The sequence below is a fragment of the Lissotriton vulgaris genome, chromosome 1_1, assembly GCF_964263255.1.
Source record: "Lissotriton vulgaris chromosome 1_1, aLisVul1.2, whole genome shotgun sequence".
Taxonomy (NCBI): Eukaryota; Metazoa; Chordata; class Amphibia; order Caudata; family Salamandridae; genus Lissotriton; species Lissotriton vulgaris.
In genome coordinates this window covers 1,878,541,905-1,878,569,217 of record NC_141685.1, presented here as the reverse complement: position 1 = coordinate 1,878,569,217, position 27,313 = coordinate 1,878,541,905, and the positions used below count along the sequence as shown (strand labels likewise).

The following is a 27,313-nucleotide window of genomic DNA, read 5'->3' as shown; positions in this document are numbered from 1 at the left end:
GAATTGTAACTTTTTTCCCTCCTGAGTCCAACACTTTCCCTACTGTTGCGCTGACTCGAGTGGGAATAGTACATTTTACCCTCCCTAAGTCCAATGCTTTCCTTACTGTTGCACAGACTGTAGTGACAATAGTAACCTTTAGCCCTCCTGAGTCCAACGCTTTTCCTCCTGTTGCACAGACTGGAGTGGGAATATTATCTTTTACCCCTCCTGAGCCCAAAGCTTTCTCTACTATTGCACAAACTGGAGTGGGAATAGTGTATGCATTATCCATAGTGTTTAATAGTTTAGTTAACATTGTTTAAATATCTATTGTTATTATGTGTTTGTGTATTTGATTTTATATTTTTATACATATAAATGTATGTAATTTTTAAGATAATTTTTATAAAATGTATTTTTATCTATTGCTTACTTTTTATGTATAATTACATTGGAAATATATACATTTTCGTGCAGTTTATTTGTTATTCTTATTTTATGTGTATATAAATATGTATATATTTGTTAAATTGATCAATTAGAAATAAATTTGAAAATTATATAATATAAATAAAAAATAATATTTTTTATAATGGATTTACATTATATATGTGTATGTAAACATACACACATACATATTTGTGTGTTTGTTTAAATTAGGGCATATTTATATATATATAATAAATATTATTTAAGCATATTAGTTTTATATTATATTAATGTTATATGTTAAAATATTCAAGATTGATTTATTTACAATATATATATATATATATATATATATTTTATAAACAATATTTTGCATGTATTTTTTCAATATAAGTGTAAAACATATTTTTTCGATATCTTTATACTTATCTTTATATGTATAGGAAAACAATAATTTTGTGATCAATATTTTTGACATGATATTTTGGTATCACAATATTTATACTTTTGATCTTCATATATTATAGAAGCTTCAGTGGTGTAAGCAGAATACAGTGAATATCACCAGTTATTTACTGTGTTTGTACATTTGTGAAGGATTGTACAGTATTTATTCTGATATTTAGCATGTTTCCTGCTCATCACAGTATTTAAATCTATATCATTGTTCAGCAGTGATTACCACTACCATTGAGGCCAACATATGGTATTTATCTTTGTTTTTCACATATCACCACTTACAGATTGCTTTAGGTATAAATGATGAATGTTCATACCTTCAGATTCCAGTTGTTTCAGTTGTTGGGATGTGTGGAGAAAGTAGGCTCTCAGTAAAATGAAGGCTATGATCACGGGTATTGTTGCTAGAAGAATATAGGGCTCCAAAAGTGAAACTACAGTAATAGCTCCAATCACAATTAGTACCAGCTGTGGGAATAAAAATAATACATTTATATGACCAGTGTATACGTTCATTTAGCAATATATTTAATGCAATGGTTGCAAATAGATAGTCATTAAGAAAAAATGGGAGGTTAACCAATCAATATATATTAGATTGCATTGGGTACCTTGTGAATGAAGCGAGCCTTTACAAAAGGAATCAATTAATGAATTAAGAGATGTGTATAATACCTCATGTATGCAGAGTACTTACTAATCACTGTGTAACTATATATATATTATCACAGTAAGCAATATAAATGTTACATATAGAGTTCAGCTTCTTTTTTTTGGAACTAACATGTTGAACTGTTTCTAATATCTGTTTGCAACAAATATCTAACAGGTTTTTGTTGTGTTTAATTTTGCACTAGAGGTTTTATTGTTATTCTTCATGTTTGCAACCATACTTACTTTTTCATATGAAAGAGCTATGCTTTAAGGTTTTAAGTGGTTTGTGGGACGGGTGATGTGTGAACATGTATTTTATGTGATAAAGTACCTCCGTATTACATGATAAGGATATTGTAAGTAACCTCAGAGTTCCATAATTCATAAACTAACTCAGCTTTCAGCCTTGTTTCTCCATATGGTTATAGGACTCCTCAGTGACAATGCAATATCCTTATAATGTACGGCAGGGGGTACTTAATCCCTTATAGAATCTTACCCTCACTGAGAGTAGAACGTTCTGAAATAAATAAGGAGAAACAAAAACACAACCATTGAAACAATACAGTAAATGTTCTCTGCCAGCCATTATTGGCATTGATCCACTTCATTTGTTGTCCAACATTCAAATGAATGCCGCTCTTACAAAGAGGTAATATTAGCTTTCGAAATAAATGCAAATTGAGTATTGCAAGAGGAATGTGATATGCCAAAGGTAAAGCAAGGGTAGTTAGTGGTCCAACTTCTCAAGCTTCTTTGGCCCCACACTGTTATGTAGGAGACTTCATTTGTGGCAGAATGTAAATAAAGAAAGGTAAGTACCCCACATTCCACAAAGCATGCAGAAGAAGGCCAAATCATTTTGAAACAAAAGGACTTCACACTTCACAGTCACTCTGCAAGTAAACTAACAAGTTCTACTCAACCACAATAGGTTATGGATCCAGGTAGTTGTCTACTAGGTTGTTCTTGGAATATCCTGCTCAGGTGATGGGTGTATATTACTAATTAGAAGAAAAATATGCAATCATGGTATTCAATCTACATACAAGTTTGTAGCAAACAACTGTTACTATTTGTGTAAAGACGGCTTGAATGTAAAGTCACACAAAGCAGGCGAGATGAAGTGAATATTTGCATGTCTGCACATTTTGGAACGGAGTGAAAAATAACAGCCGCATTAGAAACGAAGCAGCATTAGAAACGAAGAGATGAAGTATTTATAAGTATAATCAGTGCTATATCAGAATGAACGCTCGCTAAGTAACTGATTGCTTTTTACATTTATTGAATGTAAATTTATCTTATGTGGATAACCCTGTAATGTTTGTACTTTTCCCCCCACAGGACACGCTGACACAGGGAAGAGTGTAGAACTTCCGTTTATTGCCAATAACAAGCAAGATATAAGCCAAGGGCGCCGAGCGTCTAACTATGTCAAGCTCCGGTCGCCAACTGCCGTTTTCCTCCGTTCGCGCCTTTTCATTTGCTCTTCTGCGCATGCGCGCCTATCCGCTCCAGCCTACGGCGTAACGCGTCATCGCGTATACGCCCGTCGACTAGAGCGCACACCACATATCTCCCCCCTTTACCAAAAACAAAGTCATAACATTCCCCCCAACGGTAAAGTGTCCTCCAGCTGTGAACATTGTCTATGTGGGGCGCCCGGGGGGGCCGGCACCAAGCTAGTGTCCATCCATCACAAAGTCACTATAACGAGAGGGCACTACAACTGCCCTTCCGCTGCGGGTGTGTCTTACCGGCATGTTCTCTCTCGCCTCTGTCTCTCCTTGGGACACCCCAGCTTCTCTCACGTCTGTTCTCTGCTCTGCATTCGCTTGTACTCCTCCTCCATCGATCGGCCTGGCTCTCAGGACAACCTCTTCACTGTCATCGCCTGCACCTTCCCCTTGGTTGTCTGTGCCGAACTCAGAAGGAGGCCTGACCTCTGGGTGATCCATGCATCTTTCGACTTCCTCAACCTTGGGCCAGACTAATATTTTGTTGACTCTGGCCATGCGATCTTGTGACCAGACCTTGCCGTCACTGAGGAGAGCCGCCCTGCCACGCACCTCCTTGACTTGTAACGGCTGGCTGAATTTGCTTTCGCCCTTCTTTTGTAGGGTGGGGAGTTTAATCCTAACCCACTCCCCTTCTTCCAGCGCCGTTTCCTTCGTGCTGCGTCGCTTGTCATAGTGTGCTGCATAGATCTTCTGGGCCTTCTCCAGATTGTGCTGCACCACCGCTGGGGACCACTTACTGGTGAGGGTCTTCTCCCTCCATGCTACGTTGTCCCGGGTGAAGGGATGCCGTCCTCTTAACACTTGGAACGGACTATACCCCACTACAGAGGGCGTTATCCGGTAGGCCCATAGCATGTTCATCACTTCCACCTCCCAGTCTTTTCCTTGCGATATGGCTGCCTGGATGGAGCCCATGAGCACCCTATTGAACCTTTCGACCTGGCCGTTGCAAGCTGGATGGTACACGGCAGTGTGTCTCACCACGATCCCGTTCCTCTTCATGTATCTCCCCCACTTGTCCGACACAAATTGCGGTCCATTGTCGCTGAGGATGGTTTTGGGTATTCCTTCTCTGAGGAACACCCCAGTTAGGAACTTCAAGATCGTGTCCGTATCCATCGATTCTTGTATGTCCACTTCTGGCCACTTAGAATACTTGTCTATTAACACACAGATGTACTTATTCACACCTCTACTGTCCAGAATGGGCCCCAGAATGTCTATGGCCACATCCTCCCAGGGGCCATGCGGGGTGTCGAACTTCCCCAGTGCTGGTCGGAGTGGGCGGAGCACCTTGTCCGCTCCTTGGCACTGTCCGCACTCCCGCACTTGTCTCTCGATGTGGACATCCATTCCTGGCCACCAATACATCTGTTTGACCAACGCCTTGGTTTTCACTATGCCCAGATGCCCTTCGTGGAGCAATTTCAGTAGTCGGGGTATCAGCGTCACTGGGGGCACTACTCTCTCTCCTCTGTACAAGAATATCCCCGAGTCACTCAGGGACAATTCTTCTCTCATTTCATAGAAACGTCGGACACCCTCTGTTAGCTTCTTCTTGTCCGGCCACCCCAACGTGAGATGTTTCCTTACTTCCATCTTCTCCTCATCGAGCTCGTAAGCCGCCTGCCATTCCTGCGCACTGATGGATGACTCGTGATCCTCCATGCTGGCGACCATCTCCTCTGTGTCCGGGGTCTCTCCCGGTGCCTCTTCCATGGCCGATGCTCGGCTGAGGTAATCAGCTACCCTGTTCTGCGTACCTGGCAGGTATTCTACGTCGTATGTATAATCTAGCAACTTCAGGGTCATTTTCGCTATCCTCGGGGTGGCTGTGTCATGGCCCGATGACGTCAACACTTTGATGAGTGGCTTGTGATCCGTTTGGAGCCTGAATCTCGTGCCCCATATGAACTGACGAAAATTGCTCAACGCCCACGTGACCGCCAGCATCTCCTTTTCAATTACGCTGTACCTTTGTTCCGTCGGGGACAGCGCCCGGGATGCAAAACTGATGGTTTCTTTGGTACCGTCCTCCCTTTCCTGCGCCAAGACAGCCCCCAAGCCCTTGTCGCTTGCGTCTGTTGTTACTATAGTCTTGCCCGTGGGGACATACCCCTGCAAAGGGATGGCATGGCTGATACAGTCTTTAATGGACTCAAATTCGGACTGGGCCTCCTTGTCCCATTCGAATTTTGTATTGTGTCTGATTAGTTGTCTCATCCTGTACGTTCTCGTGGCAAAGTGTCTGACAAACTTGCTGTAATACTCGGCCATTCCAAGGAATGACCGCACTTCCTCTTTGGTTGTTGGGGCTTTGGCATCCTTTATTGCTTTCACATTTTGCTCCTTCGGCGAGATGCCATGCGTTCCTATCTCGTGCCCTAGGTAGGTCACTGAGCGAGACCCAATTCTGCACTTGCTCCATTCCGCCGTCAGTCCTTTGCCTTGCAGCACTCCCAGCACTTGATGTAGTTTCTTGTCGTGCTCGCCTTTATCGGAGCCCATCACTAGGATGTCGTCTTGGAAGTATTGCACTCCCGATATGTCCTTAAACAACCTGTGCATCAACTTCTGGAAAACGGCCGCAGCGGATGCCAGGCCGAAGGGCATTCTCCTGAATTGGTAGCATCCAAAGGGCGTTATGAAGGCTGTGTACTTCCTGCTCGATGGGTGCAGTTCTATCTGGTAATATGCAGACGTGAGGTCTATGGTGGAGAAGTGGGTGATGCCTTTCGTCTTTGCTAGCATCTCCTCTATTCTGGGGAGCGGGAACCTTTCCACTATGAGGTTTTTGTTGAGCTCCCTCAGGTCTACGCAGAGCCTGACCTTTCCATTGGGCTTTTTAACCACGACCAAGGGCGATAGCCATTCTGCACTGTCCACTGGCTCGATGATATCTAGTTCTTCCAACTTCCGTAGTTCCTGGCGCACCGCCTCACTCGTGGATATCGGTATGTTCCGGACCTTGTGCACTACTGGTACTGCTCCCTCCTTAAGGACCATTTTATGCACGAATTTGTCCAGTTTGCCTACCGTGCCCTCAAAAACCTTGGGGTATGCTGCCTTCCAGTCTTCCTCCTTCGAGAGGGGCCATTCGTCCGTCAGCAGGATCTGTTCTTTCCCTCCAGGATTGAGTATTATTCCGAGATCACCTGCGTCTCTCCATCCTAGTACAGATGGGCCCTTTTCTGCTACATACAGGGTGCACGTGGCCGACCGTCCTCTGAATTCGAACTCCAAGTCCTTGCATCCTACCAGTGGAATGGAATCCTCGGTATACGAGATGGGTCTGATGTCCGGCGGCTCTAGGTCGGGTCCTATGACTGGCACAAAGTCCTCTTCCCATATCGATCTTTGCACGATGGTCCAGGGGGACCCTGAATCCACAGCCACATGTACCTTGACGCCCCCGATGCGCATGTTGGTGCGGGGCTTATCCCTTCGCTTACCGGACACGTCCAGCACTTGATCCTCTATGCACAGCACCAGGTCATCCTCTTCCTGGTCGTCTTCCTCACTTACGTTGGCCGTGGCCGCGTCGATGCACTTGACCGTGGACTTCGTCCCTTTCTTTCGGCAGACTTTTTCGAAGTGACCGGTCAATCCACAGAATGAGCACCTGGCGCGGAACGCGGGACAACGCCTGTCCTGGGCCGCGTGCGCCGCGCTGCCGCATCTGTAGCACGCGAATTTCGTTCCCTGGCTGGGGCGAGACATCTGCTTCCCAGACCCTCTTGTGTCCTTCTTCGGGTCTCCGTAAGCGCCTTTGGGCTTGCTGGATTGTGGCGCCTCATCAATCTTGTTGATCATCTGTCTCGGCCCACTTTCTCTTTTTGCCGCGTCTGCGCCTCTCTTCGACATTTCCGCCTTCTTGACCATCGCCACAACTTCTTTCAGGGTTGTCTCATTCATCGTCCATAGCTTGTCTTGGACTGCTCTGCTGGTGGTGTGCATTACAATTTGGTCTTTGATGTATTCATCCTGCAGGTTCCCATACCTACACGTGATTGCTAGCCGGCGGAGAGCTGCCACATAGTCATCAATGGATTCTCCTGCCTCTTGTTTTCTCTGTTGGAAGTTATAGCGGTCTATCGAGACGCACACTGCTGGGCGGTAATGGCTGTCCAGGTCGTCCAGTGCATTCACAAAGACGTCCGTCTCCGCCGCACCCCTCTCTTTGGGCACCAGATTCTTAAACACCCTGACCCCTTCTGGGCCTAGGTTGTGGAGTAACAGTCTCTTTTTTCTTTCCGGCTTGTATTCACCCTCGCCTTCATCCTCAAGGGCCTCAATGTAATTGAGGAAATATTCCTTCCAGTCCTCCCATTTTAGTTGGGGTTCGCCTGGTCTGGTTAGGAACGGGACGGGTGCCATTAGGGCCGACGCTTGATTCGCCATTCTGGCTTCGCCTCTGGGTCCTCCTTCCTGGGCCCTTTGGGCAGGCGCACCGGACGCTCCTACGCTCACTGCCGTGTCGCCTTGGCCCCTTGGGCTACCTGGGGTATTGTCCCTCGTAGTGTGCGCTTCCTGCGCTGTCTTCCCCCCTTCCTCTGGCTTGGGGGTGTCTCCCTTGGTTGCCAGGTTGCTGCCTGGGGGCTCTTGGGGCCTTGGGCCACACTAACCTGACTTGTGAGGCTGGTGTTCCTGGCCGTGCTGCTGCGCTGCTGCCACGCCCCTGCTCTTCCTTGCAGGACCCGTGCCTTGCTGGCTCTTGGGTGTGGGCCGTGGGGGTTTTTTTTTTTCTTGCCGTCTCCACTGCACCTGGTGGTGTCCGGATCTCAGCCTCGTCGCCACTGTAATGTTTGTACTTTTCCCCCCACAGGACACGCTGACACAGGGAAGAGTGTAGAACTTCCGTTTATTGCCAATAACAAGCAAGATATAAGCCAAGGGCGCCGAGTGTCTAACTATGTCAAGCTCCGGTCGCCAACTGCCGTTTTCCTCCGTTCGCGCCTTTTCATTTGCTCTTCTGCGCATGCGCGCCTATCCGCTCCAGCCTACGGCGTAACGCGTCATCGCGTATACGCCCGTCGACTAGAGCGCACACCACAAACCCGAAAATCGGCCATAATAATTTCCCTGTTTTTGGCCACTCTTGTGTATTTCCACGGGTACCATTGTGCGTTGATTTAAGCTGTTTCTTTCTACAAGCTTCTCATGATTGCCAGTGAATGCTTGAAAACCTGTCACAAAAGCCCGCTTATTTTGTTCACTGTTTAAGCAGACAATGGGAGGAAGGTTGAGTATGAAACATTCTTTTAAATTCATCTATTCATTGGTTAAATAATTGCTTTTCTCTGTGCTCTTCTATTCAGCACTAGTGCAGCCAAAGTATATTGATGTGCTTCAAAAACAATCTGACCAAATCAAATAAATGCATTTGAATTCAGGCTGCAAACACAACTGTTTTCTAATGCTAGATTCAATACCTAGAAGCTTAGAAAGATGCTGGCGCCACATCCTAAAATGTGTAGTTAGGAAAGAGTCCTCAAACAGTAACACCTGATACATGTACTGTGCTACGTTGCGCCATTGTGCGTCATTTCACGAACAGCTTTACATTTCTTAGACTTTAAGGTGTGTCATTTTCATCTGCAGTCTGTCTGTGCCAGCTGGACCTGCATTTCAGCGGTGTTGACATAGGTTACATGTCGATATGAATGACATATCGATTTCCTTCTATAGGGAGGGCACTGCTTAAAATGTGAGCAACTGAAGTATGAGTGATCGTAGAGTATCCTCTCAGGACCAACTGGGCGGGCTTAAAGGTGGTAGAAAAGAGAGAGGGTGGAGAGGAGTGACTCAAGCTGCAGGATATCTGTCCCTACATTCAATTATGGACAACAATGGAGCGACCCAGGGGCCTTTCCCCACTGGAGACTTGTTAAATGAAAAGAAGGACCTGGCACCAGTCCCTTGTTTTCTCTCATGGCAGTGATCATTGTTTCTCCCTTAATATCTTCTCTCATTCAGATTGAAAATCTATTTTCATCTGAGAAGCACCTTTTTTAATGGGCTGATGAAATTATCGAGAGATGCTTGGGTTTAGGTTTTGGAAAACAAGGATGTATGAAGGTACTTCATTTGGGCACCTGCAAATTAACAACAGGACAAAGCGCTAGCTGTGTCACCCACATCAGCGCTGGTACAGCGGTAGCAGGAACACCTCTACACTGGCCATTCACTGTTAGACGTCAGAGGCGGTATTGCAAAGCAACAACCCGCATACTAGACTTCAAACTGCTTTGCTTCATGGTTTTAATATGTTTCTTGTAAACATACTTTGGCAGTTTTACAGCAAAATATTCCTTGAAAGAGTGATCCAATTTGGAAATGTTTCGAGAACTAATTTCCACCTTTCTTCATTAGCCCTTGAGAGTATTATTAATTTGTTAGTTGTATACAGATCGATTCAAACTGCTTCTTTGCTAATTGTTAACTCATTCACAGAAAAGCCTTAACTCGACCCATGCCAACCAAGGAAAATAGGATGTTTTGACTAACTTTGATTAATTCTACCAGCTAAATCTCAAATATTTTCTTTATCTTAGCTTTTCACCTGATGCATTGAATGGAACAAACCCTTAGGTTTCCTGGGTACGGTTTAAATAAGGCCACAGCATCACCTTTCCTTCACGTTTTTAATTTCAAGTGATCATTGATTTCTAAACTTGCCAACATCATGTTCACCGCTTCCATTTATATTCAGAAGCATCCATCACTGAGAGGCAACCCATCAAAGAACTATCAATGCACACACCTGTATGAAGTCAAATATGGTGAGGGGTAGTAGGTCATCCATGATGGCTGTATCTTTGGAGAATCGGTTAAGAATCCGACCTGCAAGTTGAATGGAAAATAAATATTAGAATATTTATCAAGAAAATAAATTTACAGTAAGAGCTCTGTACATCAAGAAAACATATTTTTTTCACACATTTTCTTCTATTGGTTCAAATGTGGACGCTTTGATTTTCTATTCACATAGAAGTGGTGGATTATACACAGTATCTTGTACTTGAAGCACAGTATCGGCATCATCTTGTTTTTAATTATTTTTATTGTGCATGCAAATATTGATTTAACTTTGTGACCAGCATAAAGATCTACGATATTTTTTTTAATTAAAGGAGAACAAGGAGTTACCAATTTAACATAAAAAATATTAGCTCAAAATGATGCGGTTCAACACTACTTTCCCACAACATATTCCATTTACAATGAGGTAGCACTTTACCCACCCCAAATAAAAAAGGACACATTGGAAATACAAAAATCTAAAATTTAAACTTTAATAAACTTTTAAAATGCCAAAATAGTTGTTAGACCTGGCACCATTGCCGTGGGTCTCCCTTCCATTTTTCCTGTTGCCTCATGTATTTTTGCTGGTGTTATATGCTTTGGGCACTGTGCCACTGCTATCCAGTACAACAGTGCAAGTGATCCCTATTGTAAATAGATGTATTAATCAGTGGTTCCATGTTTGGCTATTTGGTTTACTTATCAGACCCTAGTCTAGTGCACTGTGTGTGCCCAGGGTGTGTAAATCCATATACTGCTGGTGGGCCTGCAGCACTGGTTGTGCCACCCACAGAAGTAGCCTTGTAAAATGTGTCTAAGGTCTGCCATTGCAGAGCCTGCGTGCAGTCTGGTACTGTCATGCTGACTGGGCAAGTGCACCCACTTGCCAGTCCCTAAACCTTCCCTTTTTTTCATATCAGTCACCCCTATGGTAGGCCCAAGGGCAGGGTGAATTGTAAGTATAAGGTAGGACAACCCCTGATGTGTGTGTCATGTCCTAATAGTGAATTACAGCCATTTTCGTTTTTCACTATTGCAAGGCTACCTGTTCTCCATAGGCCAGAATGGACTGTTAGAGTTACTACATTCTATAATCCTAACTGTCTCCGAGAACATGGTAGAAAATCGAGTTTAGTATGCCTGAACTCAGAATGATAAAATACATCTTTTAGTGAAGTTGGTTTTAACATCCTGTGTTTGCAAATACCACTTTTAGAAAGTAGGTATTTGCTTGTCTAACCATTCAAAACTGCCTCTGCTAGGTTGTGTATTCCTTTGGTTTTGTGAGTGACAGAGCTGGCGGATTCCAAGAGAAAGGCTGAGTCACCCAGTGGTGAATAGAGAGATCTGATTCTAGATGGGAGGGAGGAGTTGCACCTGAACCTTGAATAGGGCTGTTCCTGCCTTCCACAATGCTGGCTCCACCCCCTGGGGAGCGGCTGATGTCTCTGCTCTGCACACTGAAAGAAGAGAAGGAGTCCAGTAAACAAAGTGCTCCACGACTGTGCTTGCCTTCCACAATGCTGGCTCCACCTCCTGTGGGGAGTCTGATGTGCCTGCCCTGCACTGTGAAAGGAAAGGAGAAGTCTGGTAAACAGAGCGCTTCAGAACTGGTTTGGACTGGGCAAAGGCCCCTCTCCTTCAGAGAACAAAGGATTTTGGGGTGTAAATATTGGGACCCTGATCCCATGAAATTAGATCACTTTTGGACTACAAGAAGAAACCTTTACTGAGGAGAGGAACCTGAAGATACTGAGGAGAGACTATTCCCAAGCTGAAGTGCTGCTTAGGGCATTGGCCTGCAGTGGTTGCCTTACTGCCATAGGAAGGAGAAAGGAACTTTGTGTACTTTGCTTTCAACTTGTGAAGTATCTCCAAGGGCTTGGAAAAGAGATTGCCTACTGCTGAAGTCACAGGTACAACAGACTTCACCCCAGCTCCCCAGAGTTCTTTGGAAGAGCCTGCTGCTGTTTTGGGCCTTCTGAGGAACTGCATGTCGCAATGACCTGGAAGCGCGACTCAACGAGAAGAAGAGTGTCGCTGTGCCTGCCGTTGCAACTGCGAGGGAGGGTGTTGCCGCTGGAACTATCGCACTACGCCGCATCGGAGAGAAGCCCGCCGCAACAAAGAGGAAGTGTGTCGCCGTCGCTGCTGCTGCCGTCACAACTCCGAATGAGGGTGTCACCGCTGTAGTTGTCGCACTGCACCGCATCAGGAGAAGAATCTCGCAACGAGGTCGGAGCGTGCCGCTGTCGCTGTGCCTGCCATCGCAACTCCAAAGGAGGGTGTCGCAGCTGGAACTGTCGCATTGCACCTCCTCGACCAAGAGCACCTCGCATCGAGAAGAGCGGCGCCGTCGGAGCTGCTGCCATCGCACCTTGGATGTCGCCGCTGTAGTTGTCGCATCGAGCAGAAGCTTCACGCATCGTGGGAGAAGAGCGTTGCCGCTGGAGCTGCTGTCGTCGCATCGTAAGGGTGTCGCTGCAGCAGTCCAAGCATCGAACCGAGAACTTCTCGCATCCCGACAAGTGTGCCGCATCTGGAAGATCTTCACGTCTTTATTTCTTTGTATCTGAACTTTGCTGCATTTCCCATCGCTGGGACATTGCTTGTCGTGGAAGCGCAACGTAACCTAAGGTACATTGACGCATCTAAGAACTGAACTGAACTAAGCTTAAATCTACCATCTTAAAGTAATCGTATTGTGTATTTTTGTCGCTTATGGTCTTGTGGTATTTCTATATAAAGTCTACTTATTTTTTATATAAAATCTGTGTGGTGTCCATTTGTAGTGTTGTCACTTGGTTTCTGTACGTGGTCACAACTGCTTAACTTACAACGCCCCGAGATAAGGCCTTGCTGCTCATGTCAAGCTACCAAGGGGGTGAGCAGGGGCTATTTTAGGAGTGTAATCCCCTTATCCTGACTAGAGGAGAGGGCCCCTATTTGTCACACGTACCTACCTGAGCCAACAAGAGACCCCCAAATCTAACAGTAGTGAATTATGAATTCGCCATTTTTCAAAAAGATGCATAAATGCCTGAGATTGATATTAATCCAATAGGACAAACCATCTGCAATTGCTCAAAATTGAAAAATTAGTGTTCTTGTGTTTTTCACATCTCCCTTCAAAATCCATACATGAAAAAGGAATGAGACTTTCGTGTAAGTGGTAGAATGCACCAGCTTCTGCAGTTGAATTGTGCAAGCATGAAACTGATCACTATGTATTCTCCAGCCCTAGCTTGGAAATAGATGCAGTATTACAAGTATACTAAAAGTAGCCTTTATATGTCGTGATGCTCTAATGGCTTCTGTTACGGATGGAGTTTGGCTACTATGAGGTCTTATGCCTGGATATCCCTTAGGGGATGATCGTGCTCTTTATAAATACTTTAAATAAATAAATAAATAAATAAATTAATTAAATATTCAAGCTGGCAATAGATTATCATGGTCACAGTGTCAAAACATTGTAATTTTTGTCTTGTAATAACATGGTTAAATGCATAGTCTGTTTCATGTTGCCCTCTGTCTTACAGATGTTATCTGGTCATTTAAGAAAGGTAATATCAGTTCCATTCCAAAATAACATGGGTAACGGAAGTGACATTACATGCAGTTTGACCTCTATTTTCAATCACACACACATACTTACACATACAGACAAATTCACATACATACACTCTCTCACAGATAAATGCACTCTCACCCGCAAGCATGCACACAACATACATTCATGGTTTATATCTTTTTATAAAATTTAGAATTTTCCATGACAAAAAGCACCACCTACAACCTGACGGCCAGTGGGCAAAAAACATAGAAAAACAAATTAGAAAGAGAAGATGGAATTAGAAAGAGAGAGAAAGGAAAAGAATAGGGGGAGTACGGGCTCCATCACTGTTTACGATCTTGTGTCCCTCGGCGGTGATCATTATGTGGCTTGTGTTCCTGCTGCAAGGCTATCTATGAATTTTGTGGGGCATCTCTGGTAAGACCGAGTACACGTAGATATATCGGGCATGTTAATTCATTAAATTCAGAGGATAGGAACTCCACTGTGGAGCTCCAGGTTGTGTGAAAGCCGGGGAACCTATGTGATATACTGGCCGTTATCTTTTCCATTCCTACCAATTCCCATAACTTATGTAGCCAATCTAGCCTGGTTGGAATGATTCCGTCCCCCACCTAGCTAATAGTACTTGTTTACCCAAAGGCCAGCGTAATAGCGCACCCTCAGCACGATTTAAGAGGATATGTTAATGTATTCGGAAGGCCTAAAAGTATGTAGCTTGGGAATCTTGGCAGGTCTGTATCATGTGTAGTGTTGATGTCTGGCAGTATGGCATCCCAGAAAGGCTGTATCTTTCCCATAGCAAATGAGTAAAGGTGCCTATTTGGCCGCATTGGCACCAGTAATGAGCATCTGCCCCTGATTCTATCGTGCTACCCTATCTGGGGTATAATACCAGTAATGCGCTCTTTATGAGGAACATCTCTTTGCCTGCTGTGCTACAAGAGGAGGCTCTCGCTCTAAGAACGATGGCCTGCCATTCCTTTGGGGTAAATTCCCTCTAGCATTGTGTCTCCCACCTGCGCTGCGCTGGTGTCTTGTTTCGCTGTGTGGGTATGGTTAAAAAGGTGTATAAGTCTGATGATAAACGCTTGTCTGAAGTTCTGGTTATCAGCCATTTCTTGGACTTCGTTAAAGAGCTTTATGAACCCACGGGCTCCTTACTGTCTTACAGGGGGATGTGCCCATTACATATGATCCAGTCTTCCTCCAGATAATTCGAATTTTGGAGGTAAGCATCCTAAAATAGACCCTAATGGCTTTTATGGTTTGTGGTGCAACGCGGCATTAATATCCTATAATGCCCTTTTCCTTATTTTCAAGGTACAAAATGTAAAACAGAATTTCTACCGATAGATGCCCTCAGAACCTTTCGTTTACCAGAGGTATGTCCTATTCATAGCCAGGCCCTTTTTTTTAAACTGTGCCTTTTTAAAACTGTGCCTTTTCGGACCCCAGACACTAATAATAAAATCTGTTTTCAATTTGTGTCCCCCATGCACAGGCACATTTCATTCATTTCCTAATAAATTTGAACTTGGTAGTACAAATTACTGAGCAACATGAAAGTGTGCTGTATGCATAGAATCCACCCTGTCTGCTATTAAATCGAATAATAGTGGTAAGCCTTATGTAATGAACTATCCTCGACATTCGAGATACTATGGAACAATGCCTTAATGATAAACGCTGTCTCCCTATTTTAAGGTGACTGAATTAACAACCTTAAAGACCTAAAGAACATTTCACTCTACTGGCAAGACGCCTTGAGAACCTTCAGAGTTTAGAGGTATGCTTTTTACTGTGTTTACGGGTGAGAAATTATGTAAATATAGGCCACGGATAGCACCTTTTGCAACTTTGTCCTCCACATATAGTTGGTTTCTGAGTATGGAATCAATCACTGCCCATGAGAATCCTATAACTGACCTTTACCATATAATCTTATCCAAGACTGGTGAGACCTAGGTCACTGGGTGGAGTTATATATAGTATATTAAATCTTGGACAAGATGCCAATATACTGGGGCACTTTACTTTCACGGTACTAGTGACCTAACGGCGTTCATCTGTGGTGTGGATATTAGACACCACCTTTTGCCCTTGACAATCAAGAGATATGACCTAATAAGTTTTTTTGCGAATCCAATATTTGGTTGAGAAAAGCTCGCAATTTAAATGATCTGTAGATAAATAAGCCTTTTTCCTTGTTATTTTCAGTTAAAAACCTACAAATTTGGCCCGGGAGATTTCATCTTCTGTTGACCCAGCTCCTCTCACCCTTCGCGCTAGGTGAGCAATTAACAGATCCTATGTATTCCTTAATCTCACACTATGTGTATTGTGTCTTGAACACAATTTGACAACACGGTTTTAATTGTTAAACTGTTCTCTGAAAATCCGCCCTCCTTGTAATAATTAACAGGATGGGTGTGTGCTAATTGATTTCTTTTTAACTGCTCCCTAGGAGGTTGCCCACCCACAACTTCTTTGTCCTGAAGAAGACCCACTCTATAAGGATCACTCTCCTACTGATAATCCGGGTCGAAACGTAGACTACACAACCACGACCAACTCCTACCCCCAGCAAGACCTTAACGGCTCAAGCGGAGTTTGGCTTTGTTCATCAGTTGTATTTTGGACTCTTTATGAGCCTTATGTTGTGGCCTTTGGCTAAAGGGACCACATGTACTCAGTCTTTAAATTGAGAATAAGACTTGCCACTGAATGAATCAGACTATCCCTTTACCCTACCCTATCCTTGACACGTCCTCACTTCACCCCTCCCCGTTGTGAATGTGGGCACGTACATTTATTGAAATTTGTCATGTATATAAAAAATGTATTATGAGTTCTAACCACTTAAAGGATGTACATGCAAATCTGAATTAAACTCTTTTGCATTCAATAGCTTTGCTCTTTGAATTAATTGTATATCAAGAAATAAGTTTGAATCATTTGTCTTGTGTCTGGGACCCCTTCCTTTTGTACTGATAACTACCCAGGTCCCTTTGACTCTAGTGGGTATAACCCTGTTCTCCACAACGTAGGAGAAATATACAGCTGCTGCTGCTTTATCGGAAGAATCTGCAGTGTAAAGGGCTGTGTAAAAGTTTTCGAACTCAAGGACTATTTGGTCATCTCCCAGTACTGTATTTCCCTGTTGTGTTTCTATCTCCACTATATGGCGTTGGAGTGTTTTGGAGCACAGCTGGTACGCCAGCAGCCTCCCTGCCTTGTTTCCACCTTCATAGAAACATTGCTTAGTGCAGTGTAGAGAGTACTCAGCCCTGTCAAGATCCAGTGCCTTCAGCTGCTTGCGAACATTGGTAAGCTGGTGCTGCATCTGCTTTGCCCCCGTATTACGATGCAACATTTCCAACTCCTTAACCTGCCACTGCAGACAGTCTCTTTTTTCTTTTCTGTCCCTGTTCAGTCTGGCCGCTATTGCAAGAAACCATCCCCTGAATGACCACCCTCAGTGTGTCCCACAGCAAGTGTATGTGTGTGTGACCATCATCATTAATCTCTAGAAAGATTTGTATGGCCTCTTGTATCTCTTTAATATTAGCTTCATATGTAAGCAGTTTATGGTTGAGTCTCCATAGCCTATACTTCTGGTATTCCCCTTCTAGACGCCAAGAGAGGCTAATGGGTGCATGGTCAGAAAGTGATGCCATGCCTATAGTGATGTCCAGTATCCCTTCCATGATTTGGGGTGTGGTGAGGAAAAAAATCAAGCCTGGCATAGTACTGGTGCGCTGCCGAGAAAAAAGTATAGTCTCGGGCCGTAGGATTACGCTGACGCCATGCATCCACTAGTCCCACTTCTGCCAGCCATCAGCTCATGGACTCTGATAACGCTCCCAAATGCCCCATCCGTTGTGTGGTTCTATCTAGAGTGGGATCTTGTACTACATTATAGCCCCCTCCTGTTATGAGATTCTCACCGAGTCTTCTAGGATCAAGCCAATTACGTCTCTAAGAAAGCCCTCTTCCCCCTCATTGGGCCCATATAGTGATGCCAGTGTGTAGGTGTAACCTCCCACACCCACCCGAAAGGCCAGCACCCTTCCTGATATTTCTGTTTGTACTCCCAAAATCCTACCTGGAAAATGTGTTGCGAAAAGCACTTCCATCCGCCTTCTTCCCTGGCAGGAATGAGAAGAATTGGCAGTCAAACCAGTACTACTGAAGGCATGCCCAGTCTGCGCATCTCAAGTATGTCTCTTGTAGGAGGCAGATATCACATTTAATGTCTTTGAGGTATGCCAGGAGTGCCCTTCGTTTTGCTGGGGAGTTAAGGTCCCGTACATTGAGACTTACTATTAAGGTATTGAGGGGCGCCATTGGGACAATATGAGTGTGTGCTCTTCAGGTCAAGGTTACCACTACTCCCAACTCTCCCTGGTCCCTTCCGCTTGGGATCTTCTTGGTGATGTGCATGGCCCTGATCCTTCCACTTTGATCACATTTCACCCGCACTCAGAGAACTAAAATGGCTCTCGGTTAAAATGTGTTATAGCTTCAGAACAGCCTGCCTCACGCACAAAGCCCTTCACACAGGCAATCCAGAATAACTGGCTTCCAAACTCAAAAAAGCCAGTCAGTCCAGGAACCTCAGGAGCTCGAACACTCTACTACTCATCCCGCTGAAAACACATAAACAAAGAACCGCAGGCTGGTCCCAAAATCTGGAACTTTATTCCCCCCACCTCAGAACTATCCCCTCCTTTACAAAATTCAAAAGACAGCTTAAAGTCCTTTCCCTTGATTGTTCCCTAGCGAACCAATAGGCGTCGCCGAAGCACGGAAGCAGGCACTTCGCACCACTTCGACTCTATGTCCTCAAGCCTTCTACCTCCTCCACTTCCCTGACCCCGATCTCGTTCACTCCTCCCTGAAAGAGGAGCTCTGCTCAAGACAACAACACTCTTCTAAGGCATACCAAGACTTCAGCGCTCCAAGGTTACACAACGAGCTGGAACTCTTCGTCCATGATCTCTACTATTACTGTATTATGTGATTTTTTTGTTTTGCAGCACAACTGTTGTAAATCGCTCCGATACCCTCGGGTCTAGCCAGCGCTATATAAAACTTCATAATAAAAAAATTAAAAAACTTGGGTGCGTCCCAGTCATAGGTCAAGTTGGTGTCCGTCTCTCCCCTCTTGATGCATGAAATGTAATGGACCCCCACCCCGGCTGTGGTAGTCCATCCGTGGCAGAATGGGCCTTCTTCGCCCATACTTGCCCGATTACAGATTCTGTAGTTCCTATTGATAGGCCCTGTGTGCTATATACCCAGAGATCCCCACCTTGCTTGGGACTCATTATCCCCACGTTATCACCATATTTCCATTCAGATGAAACCCAACCTCTCCCCGGTCCTGGTTGGGGAAAGAGTGTGCCAAAGAGAGGGCAAGGCGAGAAGAAGAAAATGAGATATCCAAGAGGGGAAGACTTATAGAGTGGGTTTAACAAAAAGGCTTCCCCAATCTGGGCATCAGGTGCGCCTCGACGCGTAGGTCCATCGGGCCGGTGACAGTGCAGCACCATCCGATATCTCGATGGATGAAAAGCGGGCCCCGCCTGCCACTGCCATATCCAGTTCTAAACCCAGGATCACCAGTCCCCGGCTTACTTATGGATTCTGATAAGAGTCCCTTAGTACCACTCATTCGAGGCATGATCTTCTCCGTCTTCTCCAGCATGCAATTGTTTAAGAAGTGCCTCCTGTTCCTTCTGGCTTTCCGCTTCTGAGGTTGCACATGTGACATCTTCCCCTTGCGGCGTCCTCCTCTCTTTTTCCCTGCTCATTTCAGTCCTGCCTCGCTCAGCCGGGGTTCTCCGATTCACCTGCCACAAAGTCAACTCCCAATGCCTTCTGCGCCTCTTGCAGGGACCTCACTGCATGTGTTTCTTTGTCCCACACAAAAAGTAGTTTAAAGGGATGTCCCCACCTGTATCGGATCTCATGATCTCGCAAGAAAGTAGTGACAGGACGCAGGGTTCTGCGGCTTGGGAGGGTTAACTGGGAGGGACCTTGATAGATGCCCACCTGCAGGCCCGCGGATTGGACAGTCGCCTTGTCTGGGTGGCTGCCATTATGATTTCTTTTTGGCGGTAAGAGTGTAGGCATGAACAAATGTCCTGGGGCTGGCCTGCGTTCCTTGCTGGATGGCCAGCCCTAAGTGTACGATCCAAAACAATCTTCTGATCTTCCAGTACCAGGGCGACATATTGAAATAGTCGGGTCACAAAGTCCTCTAGTTTCTCATCATCTGCGTGAAGAGGAACTTACTTAATGTGTACAGTTGAGCGCCAGGATCTGTTTTCCAGGTCTTCCAGATGCAAGCTTAATTATACGTTCCGATCCAGAAGGTTTATCAATTCTCTTGCATGCAAGTGAAGTTCTTCCTCCCAGCTGTCTCACGCCTTCTCCAGGGTATCTACACGGTCCCCCAGTTCATTTATGTCTGTTCTGACCTGGTTCAAGTCTGCGGAGACCTCTTGGCGCAGTGCCACAAAGTCGTCTCTCAGTGAGGTGAACAGTTGCTCAATGAAGCGCAGCGTGATCAGCTCCTCCTTTCCCTGGTCTGCATGGCCTAGTTCCTCATCCTGGGCCTGAGAAGATGGCGACTCCGTCGCTTGGCCCCCCTGCAGCTTGCCCCCAGGTTTCTGCAGAAGATCTTTAATGTTGACCTCTTTTTTTGGACTGGTGGACGTCATGCTGCTAGCTGAGTTTGGTGTGTGTTGTATAACTACGAGGTCACCTCCCGTTCCCGGAGTACTGTGTTTACCAGTGCGATCTGTTAGATGGCCCCATGAGCTTCGTTAGTGTCCTATTGGGGGCTCTGACTTTGTCAGACCATACGCTCTCTCCAGGCCTCACTAATCTTGCATGCTCCTCCATGGCTGTGTGGCCCAATGCTTTGTCTGGCATTCGGAAGGGACACTGGCCCTCTCCTTATGCTTGCTAACTAGTCTCACCTCTTAAATGACTTAAGATGGCCCCCTCGCGTCCCCTCATATGGAAGGCCTAAGGTGATCTGTGGCACTTCATTTATCTTGCCCTCTCAGACTGCAGTAGCCGTGCGTCCGGGGGCCCTCATCTTGGCTCAAAGCTGGCTGTCCCCTAGTCCTGTGCTCTTCAATCCCGGGGGGAGCGTCACCTTTCTCTCCTCACTGTTCCTGCTCACCGCTCATCTCCCGTTGCGTATCCGGGACTTCATGGGGGTCGCAACCTCAGATGCCTCACGTCTCCACTGAGCTCCCGACCAAGTACGGAGCTTTAAGCTGGGTTTGGGGGTCCCTGGGCTTTGAAAGAAATGCTTTAGTGGTCCACTGTGGGCAGAGCTCCAAAAAGTCGCAGCTACTCCACCGCCATCTTGGCCAAGCCCCTGGGAACATTTTTAAGTGGGGCCCACAACATACATTAAAAGCATTTTTTACTTACCTCAGGTGCCACAGAAAGAATGATTCCAGCTTATTGTACGCCATTTGTATTACACTATTAGGTAATAATATTCTTATTTATTCACTATTAGTCATCAGAAAATAAAGAGAGTGGATAACCAGCTGCCCCTGTGTTCCTGGCCTTGAATTTGCCCTCTCTAATGCAAGGGGTCACAAAGGCAGTACTAGGGATAGCAAAGGGCAAGCCATAGGTCACAGATGCAACCTCTGGTAACCCCTAAATGACGTCCATGTGCACACTTGAACAATTTAGTTATGACCACAGGAAGTTATGTTATGTTATAAAGTACTTGTAGAGCACAGCTTTCCCTCCGGGGTGCATTGTGGCGCTGTATAGATCCCTAATGAACACAGGCAACTAGAACTGAAAGAGTCAGATACGTGATCTACATAGAGCATCAGGGGCAGCAAAGATCCAGGTTTCAGGGCGTTCCTGAAGAGGGTCTCAGTTTGAATGAAACGTAGATGGTTAGGTAGCAGGCTCCAGGCATTGGTCCCAAGTACCGCAATAGATTTCCCACCCTTTGTAATATACCTAAAATCAGCGGGCTTCAAGAGATTTGCATTGGACGATCTGAGTGTGTGGTGTGTCACATAGTAAGCAAACCGGGCCCGGAGATAGTGGGGGCCTAAGGAATTAAAAGCTCTGAAAGTAATTATCAAGATCTTGAAAAAGACTCTTTTATGGATGGGCAACCAATGAAGTGCTTTAAGGTCGTCTGATGCTGATGAGCTTCTAGGCACTTTTAAACCTAGTCGAGCGGCTGCATGTTGCACCATCTGTAATTTGTTTAAGACAGACTTATTGGTTCCTGCATAGAGGCTGCTGCAGTAATCAAGTCTAGATGTGATTAGGGCCACTGCAACTACCTTTCTAGCCGTGCAGGGAAGAAGATTGAAAAACATGTTGAGAGACGTTATCAAAAGAAAGCATGACCCACCACTGCTAGGGAATGCTGGTGAAAGAAAAGTGCTGATTCGAATGTTACCACAAGTTTCTTTGCCACCTTTACTCTGTTTGGAGGGCATTGGATATCTGTGGGCCACCATAGGCAATAACTGAGTATCATCTGCGTATGAGTTTATCTCAATGTTAAAAGACGATTTCAGACTGATGAGGGGGTCCACATAGGTGTTAAAGAGCACTGGGCTAAGAATGGATTCCTGTGGAACATCGAACAGCAGGGGGTTTTCTGCTGACTGATATTGGCCAAGAGTAACAACTTGGCTACGATATTGTAGAAAGGATTTTAGCCAAGGCAATGTCATGTGAGACCGTGTCAAAAGCGGCCGATAGGTCTAAAAAGACCATCACAACATTTTTTCCCTGGTCTAAAGAAGATCTAAGGGCTTCAGCAGTATACAGAAGTGCTGATTCCGTTGGGTGCTGAGGCCTGGAACCTGATTGATTGGTATGTAGAATGTTCGCCTCTTCTTAGTAGGTCATAAGTTGGGTATTTACTAGTTTTTCCGTGATTTTATTAAGGCATGGAAGCAGGGAAATGGGACGAAGATTAGTGAGAGTGGTGGGATCTGCAAGTTGTTTTTTCTGGAGCGGTTTGGCTGCTGCAATTTTCCATTCGTTGGGTACTTCTGAAGATAGAAGAGGGTCGTTTATAAAGTTGTTAATGACTGGGTTAATAATGTCTATCATAGCATGCATAATCTGGGGGGGGACATGGGTCAAAAGGAGATCCTGATTCACATGCAAGGATAGCCTGGCGGGATTGTCCTAGGCTAATAGCTTGAAAGGCTTGAAGGGACAATCTATCATCTCCTAATTTAGAGGTCAGCTCTATGGGTGGAGCGAGGTGTGCTGTGAATTTTTTTGTAGCGATTGGTCTTTCTGTTAAAAAAAGTCCGCAATGCGATCGCAAATAGACTGTGATGGGGGAATCTCTTGTTGCAGAATTATAGGGTTGGTCAAGGAATTTACTATCTTAATGATAGTTTTTTGATTTGGAACTGCCAATTTGAGTAGGTTGGTGAAATAAGATTTCTTTACAGCTTTGATCTACTGGTGGGTGGAAGTTTTTAAGAGCTGGTTTAAATAAGGTTAGCTCTTCCTGTTTGTAACTTTGCCCCCATCTGTGCTCAAGTTTCCTGCAGTGGCAATGTAATTCCCTCAGGTTTTGGGTGTACCAGGGGGCTGAGGGTTTCTTGGGCGAATCATTTTTCAGTAGGATTGGGGGTACAAGACTATTGCTAAGAGTAGAGAACCATCGATTATCCACTGATGGGTCCACTGTCAGCTTGGACTTGCAGGCCGAAGCTTCTATATTGAGATCTGGAGAGGCTGCCATATCATTCCACCTGCATCTAGTATTTTGAATAACAGTAGTGTGGCCAATGGGGATATTCATGTGCTGGCGCCTAATTTCAAAAGATATAAACTTATGGTACGACCAGATGAGGCTAACTGGGGCATTAACTATGAGGGTTGTGAGAGTTGAACAGATGCCTTCCAGGGTGTGTCCTGCATTGTGGGTGGGTGTAGATATCTGCTGATTCATGCCTAGTGTTTCCACGATTTCCAGGAATTTAGTTGCACCCGGGTCATTTTGCACATCTGGATGGGATTAAAGTCCCTCAGTACAGTGAAATCGGAGACTCTAAGAGTTATCAAACCCATGATATCTCCAATGATATAAAAAAAAATCAGATGAGGGCCTGATGGGGTTCATGAGAAGGAAAAGGAGTCCTCTAATTGAAAGCAGAATCCAATACTCTCTACACTTTTGAGGTCAGCTATATGAAATATTGAGCATTTCAATGTGCTGCGATAAATCATCGCAAGCACTCCTCTCTATTGCTCTGGTCTATCCTGTCTATGAATTCGATAACCAGGGGGGAAGGCAAAGACAATATCAGGGTTACACCACGCTTCAATCCACGTTTCCGTTAAAAAGAGGCAGTCTAGATTATTGTTTAAAATTACATCATAGATATTTTGAGCATGTTTACATGGTGATCTAGCATTGACGAGACCTCCTCGTAGATAGTTTGAAGTCAGGCTATTACTAATAGGTGTTTCCTGTACAGGAGTAAATACATTTTTACAGGCCTTACAGCAGATGGGGCCCTTCCATTTATTAACATCAAGTTGTTTTTTGCATTTGCTTGGTGTTTTATTTAGGACAAGGAGAGATTCTCTAGTAAGAAACATACCTGGAGAAAATTGTGCAGCGTATTTGGTGCTGGCCGCAGTCCGGACGTGGACGGGCACAGATGGGCTTGCTTTTGGCGCGCCTTCGGGATGTGGAAGCTAACCAAAGACATTAATTTGCATCAATAATGGAAAATTGGAGTGATACATAAGCTGACTACATAGGCATCCATTTCTGTCAGAAATGGTTCTCCTCATGTCTAAATAAAAATATGGTGGACCTTCTGTGCATTTGGAGTCCAGTACTAGACCTATGTAAAGCAAGGACAATAGTTAGTTTGTAAGAGATTCAGACTCCTTTGTAGAGGGTGAGATTCAATTTCTAATTCTTTATCCTTTTATGTGAAATTATAAAGGAGATGGATAAAACCATTCCTAATGAAGTATGGTGATAATAGTTATACTAGAGTGGGTTGTTAGCTGGATAGCAGTTATAGTTAACTCAATGACTGCATTCAAATATTCTTTTTTTGTTTCTGATAAAATTGGTATTTGTGCAGTGAGAAACGAATTTAGTCAACATTATGAGACCTAGGATGTCATGAAGTACATGGCAAAATGAATATTTTGAACTGTTCTCGTTTTGAGTGTCTTCAGTGTATATGTCTGTATTTAATTTATATGTGTGTGACGGACATTCGTGTTTACTTCGAAATAAACTATGATGATGACATGTTTTAGTTTAATTTCATATCTGGTTTTCTCAAAGGTTCATAAAATGTAGACAACATTTCTGAGAAATGTACACTTCGGAAAACAAATTTCAAATTAAAATGTTATTTCTTTGTATATGTGTACGTGATAGCATAACAAACAACACAAATATGCATGCCCATATTAGTAGAGACGTTTCTAATGATTATTCGATGTAGCAGGTTGTAGGGATGTGATATACATTTGTATTTGTCTTACAATATCTTCAAATTGTTGTGGGTAGTCACAAATTCATTGCTGTATCCCACTCTTGCATTCCTGCAAATGCCTGAACCTGGAATGTAGTTGATTAAGTGAATCAGCTTGCAGGATTATTTAATGATTTATTGACAGAAATTATATTACTTTCCTTATTGAACATAGTTTATTATAATGATAGCTTCTAGACTATATTAATATTATTGTTTGATTTGTGATTTCTATGTAAACTGATGAACATGGCACAGAATTAATAAAACTAATTTCGTAGCGTGCACTGCATCACATTTTGCGATGCAGGGCGCTCTACGAAATTCGTTTTAATTGTTTACTTACCTCCAATTATCCATATTCCGTTTTTTAGCACCCCCCACCCTGCCCCTCCCCCGCCCCGCCTTCCTGCCCCACCGTAACTCCCTCCACGGGCTGCGGCTGGACTATAGATAAAGACCACCCATCCCACGTTGTTTGCACGTTTCCTAGTAATATTGCAGCCTATGCAGTTTTATTTTCTGTCTTTGCTCCTACACCTTGATTGCTCCTTTATCTGCATTGTTGGACTTGGCCCTTCTGGCAGGTTCACCCCTAATCTTTTTGCTTTTAATATATGATCTGTGTTGATGATTTTTGGTCTCTGCGCACTTTTTCCTTGTGTCCCAGAGTAAAGTGTGTGCGTGTAGTAAGGCTGGCCTGCTCTCCCATAGGAATGCATGGGGAATGTCTGTGTCCCTGGTAGTTCCTGATGCGTGGGGAGTGCAGGCTCGACTTTGGTATGTGCGGACTCGTGAGAGTGAATGCTTCACAATGATGTATGTGACATGATTATGTCTTGTGTAGAAATGTCACTTCTAGGAGTTGGCATATTAGTGTAAAATATGCCTGGCGTGTGATTGGCTGGAGCTGGCTGGCGAGCCTGGCTCCAGGAAGTCTGGATGGGTCTGCCCGATGGTGAGTGTGAGATTAGCATGCTGATGGCTGGGGAGGAGTGTGAGAAGTTGGCCCGATATGCAGCGTTCGCTATTCTAGCGACCGCTATGTATCGTTCCAAACGACCCTTATGATGATTGGTTGTAAGTCAACCGATAGACCAGCTATCCTAGTAGCGTGGATACGAGCAGTCTAAGGCTAAAGACTCGAGAGGGCGTGTTAAGCCAGCTGTTATACCATCACATACCCCTTGAACACCAAGTGAAAGGACACCACACAAGTGTTATGAAAATAAACAGTATATTTATTAAGAATCACAACAGCCCTGTACTCTTTATGAGGACAGGGTACTAAGCACAAACCAAATCTCTTAGGAAAATACTTCAAGTGCACAATTAAAACAAGTGTCCGAAGACACGGAAAGTTTAGTGGTCTCGGGCGGACCCGATAAGGCAAGTCGGAAGCGAGGGACTCGGGACCCTAGAGTAAGGAGGCTATGCAGGCACCGAAATGCCGAAGTTACCTAGCCACGAGGGCTGCGGCTGCACAAGTCTTACAGGCGTCGGGGGTCTTCGCTGACGAGCCAGGAGCCGGAAGGAAAGGAGTTGCTGGCCGGCGACCAGTGATGAATAGTTCGTAGAGATCCAAGCCTGGATCGGAGATCGATGACACCTGAAAGCAGAGGGGACCAAGTTCGTACTACTAGCCAGTAGTCAGCGGGTACCAGGAGGGCACCGGTTGGCCGTCACCTCGACCAGGTGAGTGGGCGACGCTAGGCTCTGCAGTCTCACGGACCAGGAGGCGTTGTCGGCGACCAGGATGGAGGTGCGAGCTGTCCCACGAAGGATGATGCTGTCGGCGTCGCTGGGCCCAGGATTGGGGCAACAAGCCTTGGCAGATCTCAGGGCCACGTGGTAGGCCTAAGATGGCGTCTTGAATGGACCAGGAGGGTCCGGGGTGCTCCTCTCGGAAAAGGGAGCAAGGGCCGATCTGGAGCAACCAGACCAGCAGTGTTGTTTGTCGGATGTCGTCAAGGAAGGGCACAAGCCAGCGGCTAGTGACCAGACAACGTGTTTGAGCAGCGAGCAGAAGGGCCCCACGCAGATCGTGGAGATGCTGGGAGACTGCACTTCGGTGCTTGGAGCGGCTCAAGGTCGGGGCTTCTCGGACCCCAGAGCACTCACCAGAGAATTGCTTCGATGGTCGTGCTGGTTAAGAAAGCGTGCAGGTTTTGATGGTGGCCGGTCCCTCGAGGTCTCGTCGCACCCACAGATCACAGCTGAGCTGATGACGTGGGTAGAGGTCAGAGGTGCCAGGGAAGCCGGTTCTTGTCGAGCTGGGCCGTCGGATCCTTGAGGAAGGACTTGCAGCAAACCGCAGAGTTCTTAGATGGTGCCCGCTG

The 27,313-nt window shown here is 45.2% G+C and overlaps 1 protein-coding gene across 2 annotated transcripts in view; it reads right to left on the bottom strand.

Annotated features, from left to right (window-relative positions):
• The window catches only part of CFTR (CF transmembrane conductance regulator), a 1,194,762-nt gene that overhangs the window by 194,667 nt on the left and 972,782 nt on the right, over positions 1 to 27,313 (bottom strand). For both annotated transcript variants that reach the window (XM_086919414.1, XM_086919415.1), the window contains 2 exons: positions 9,811 to 9,890; positions 1,188 to 1,338 (listed from right to left, as the gene is read on the bottom strand). In XM_086919414.1, the coding sequence (XP_086775540.1) occupies positions 1,188 to 1,338; positions 9,811 to 9,890 (231 nt within the window). The remainder of the gene's footprint in view (positions 1 to 1,187; positions 1,339 to 9,810; positions 9,891 to 27,313) is intronic.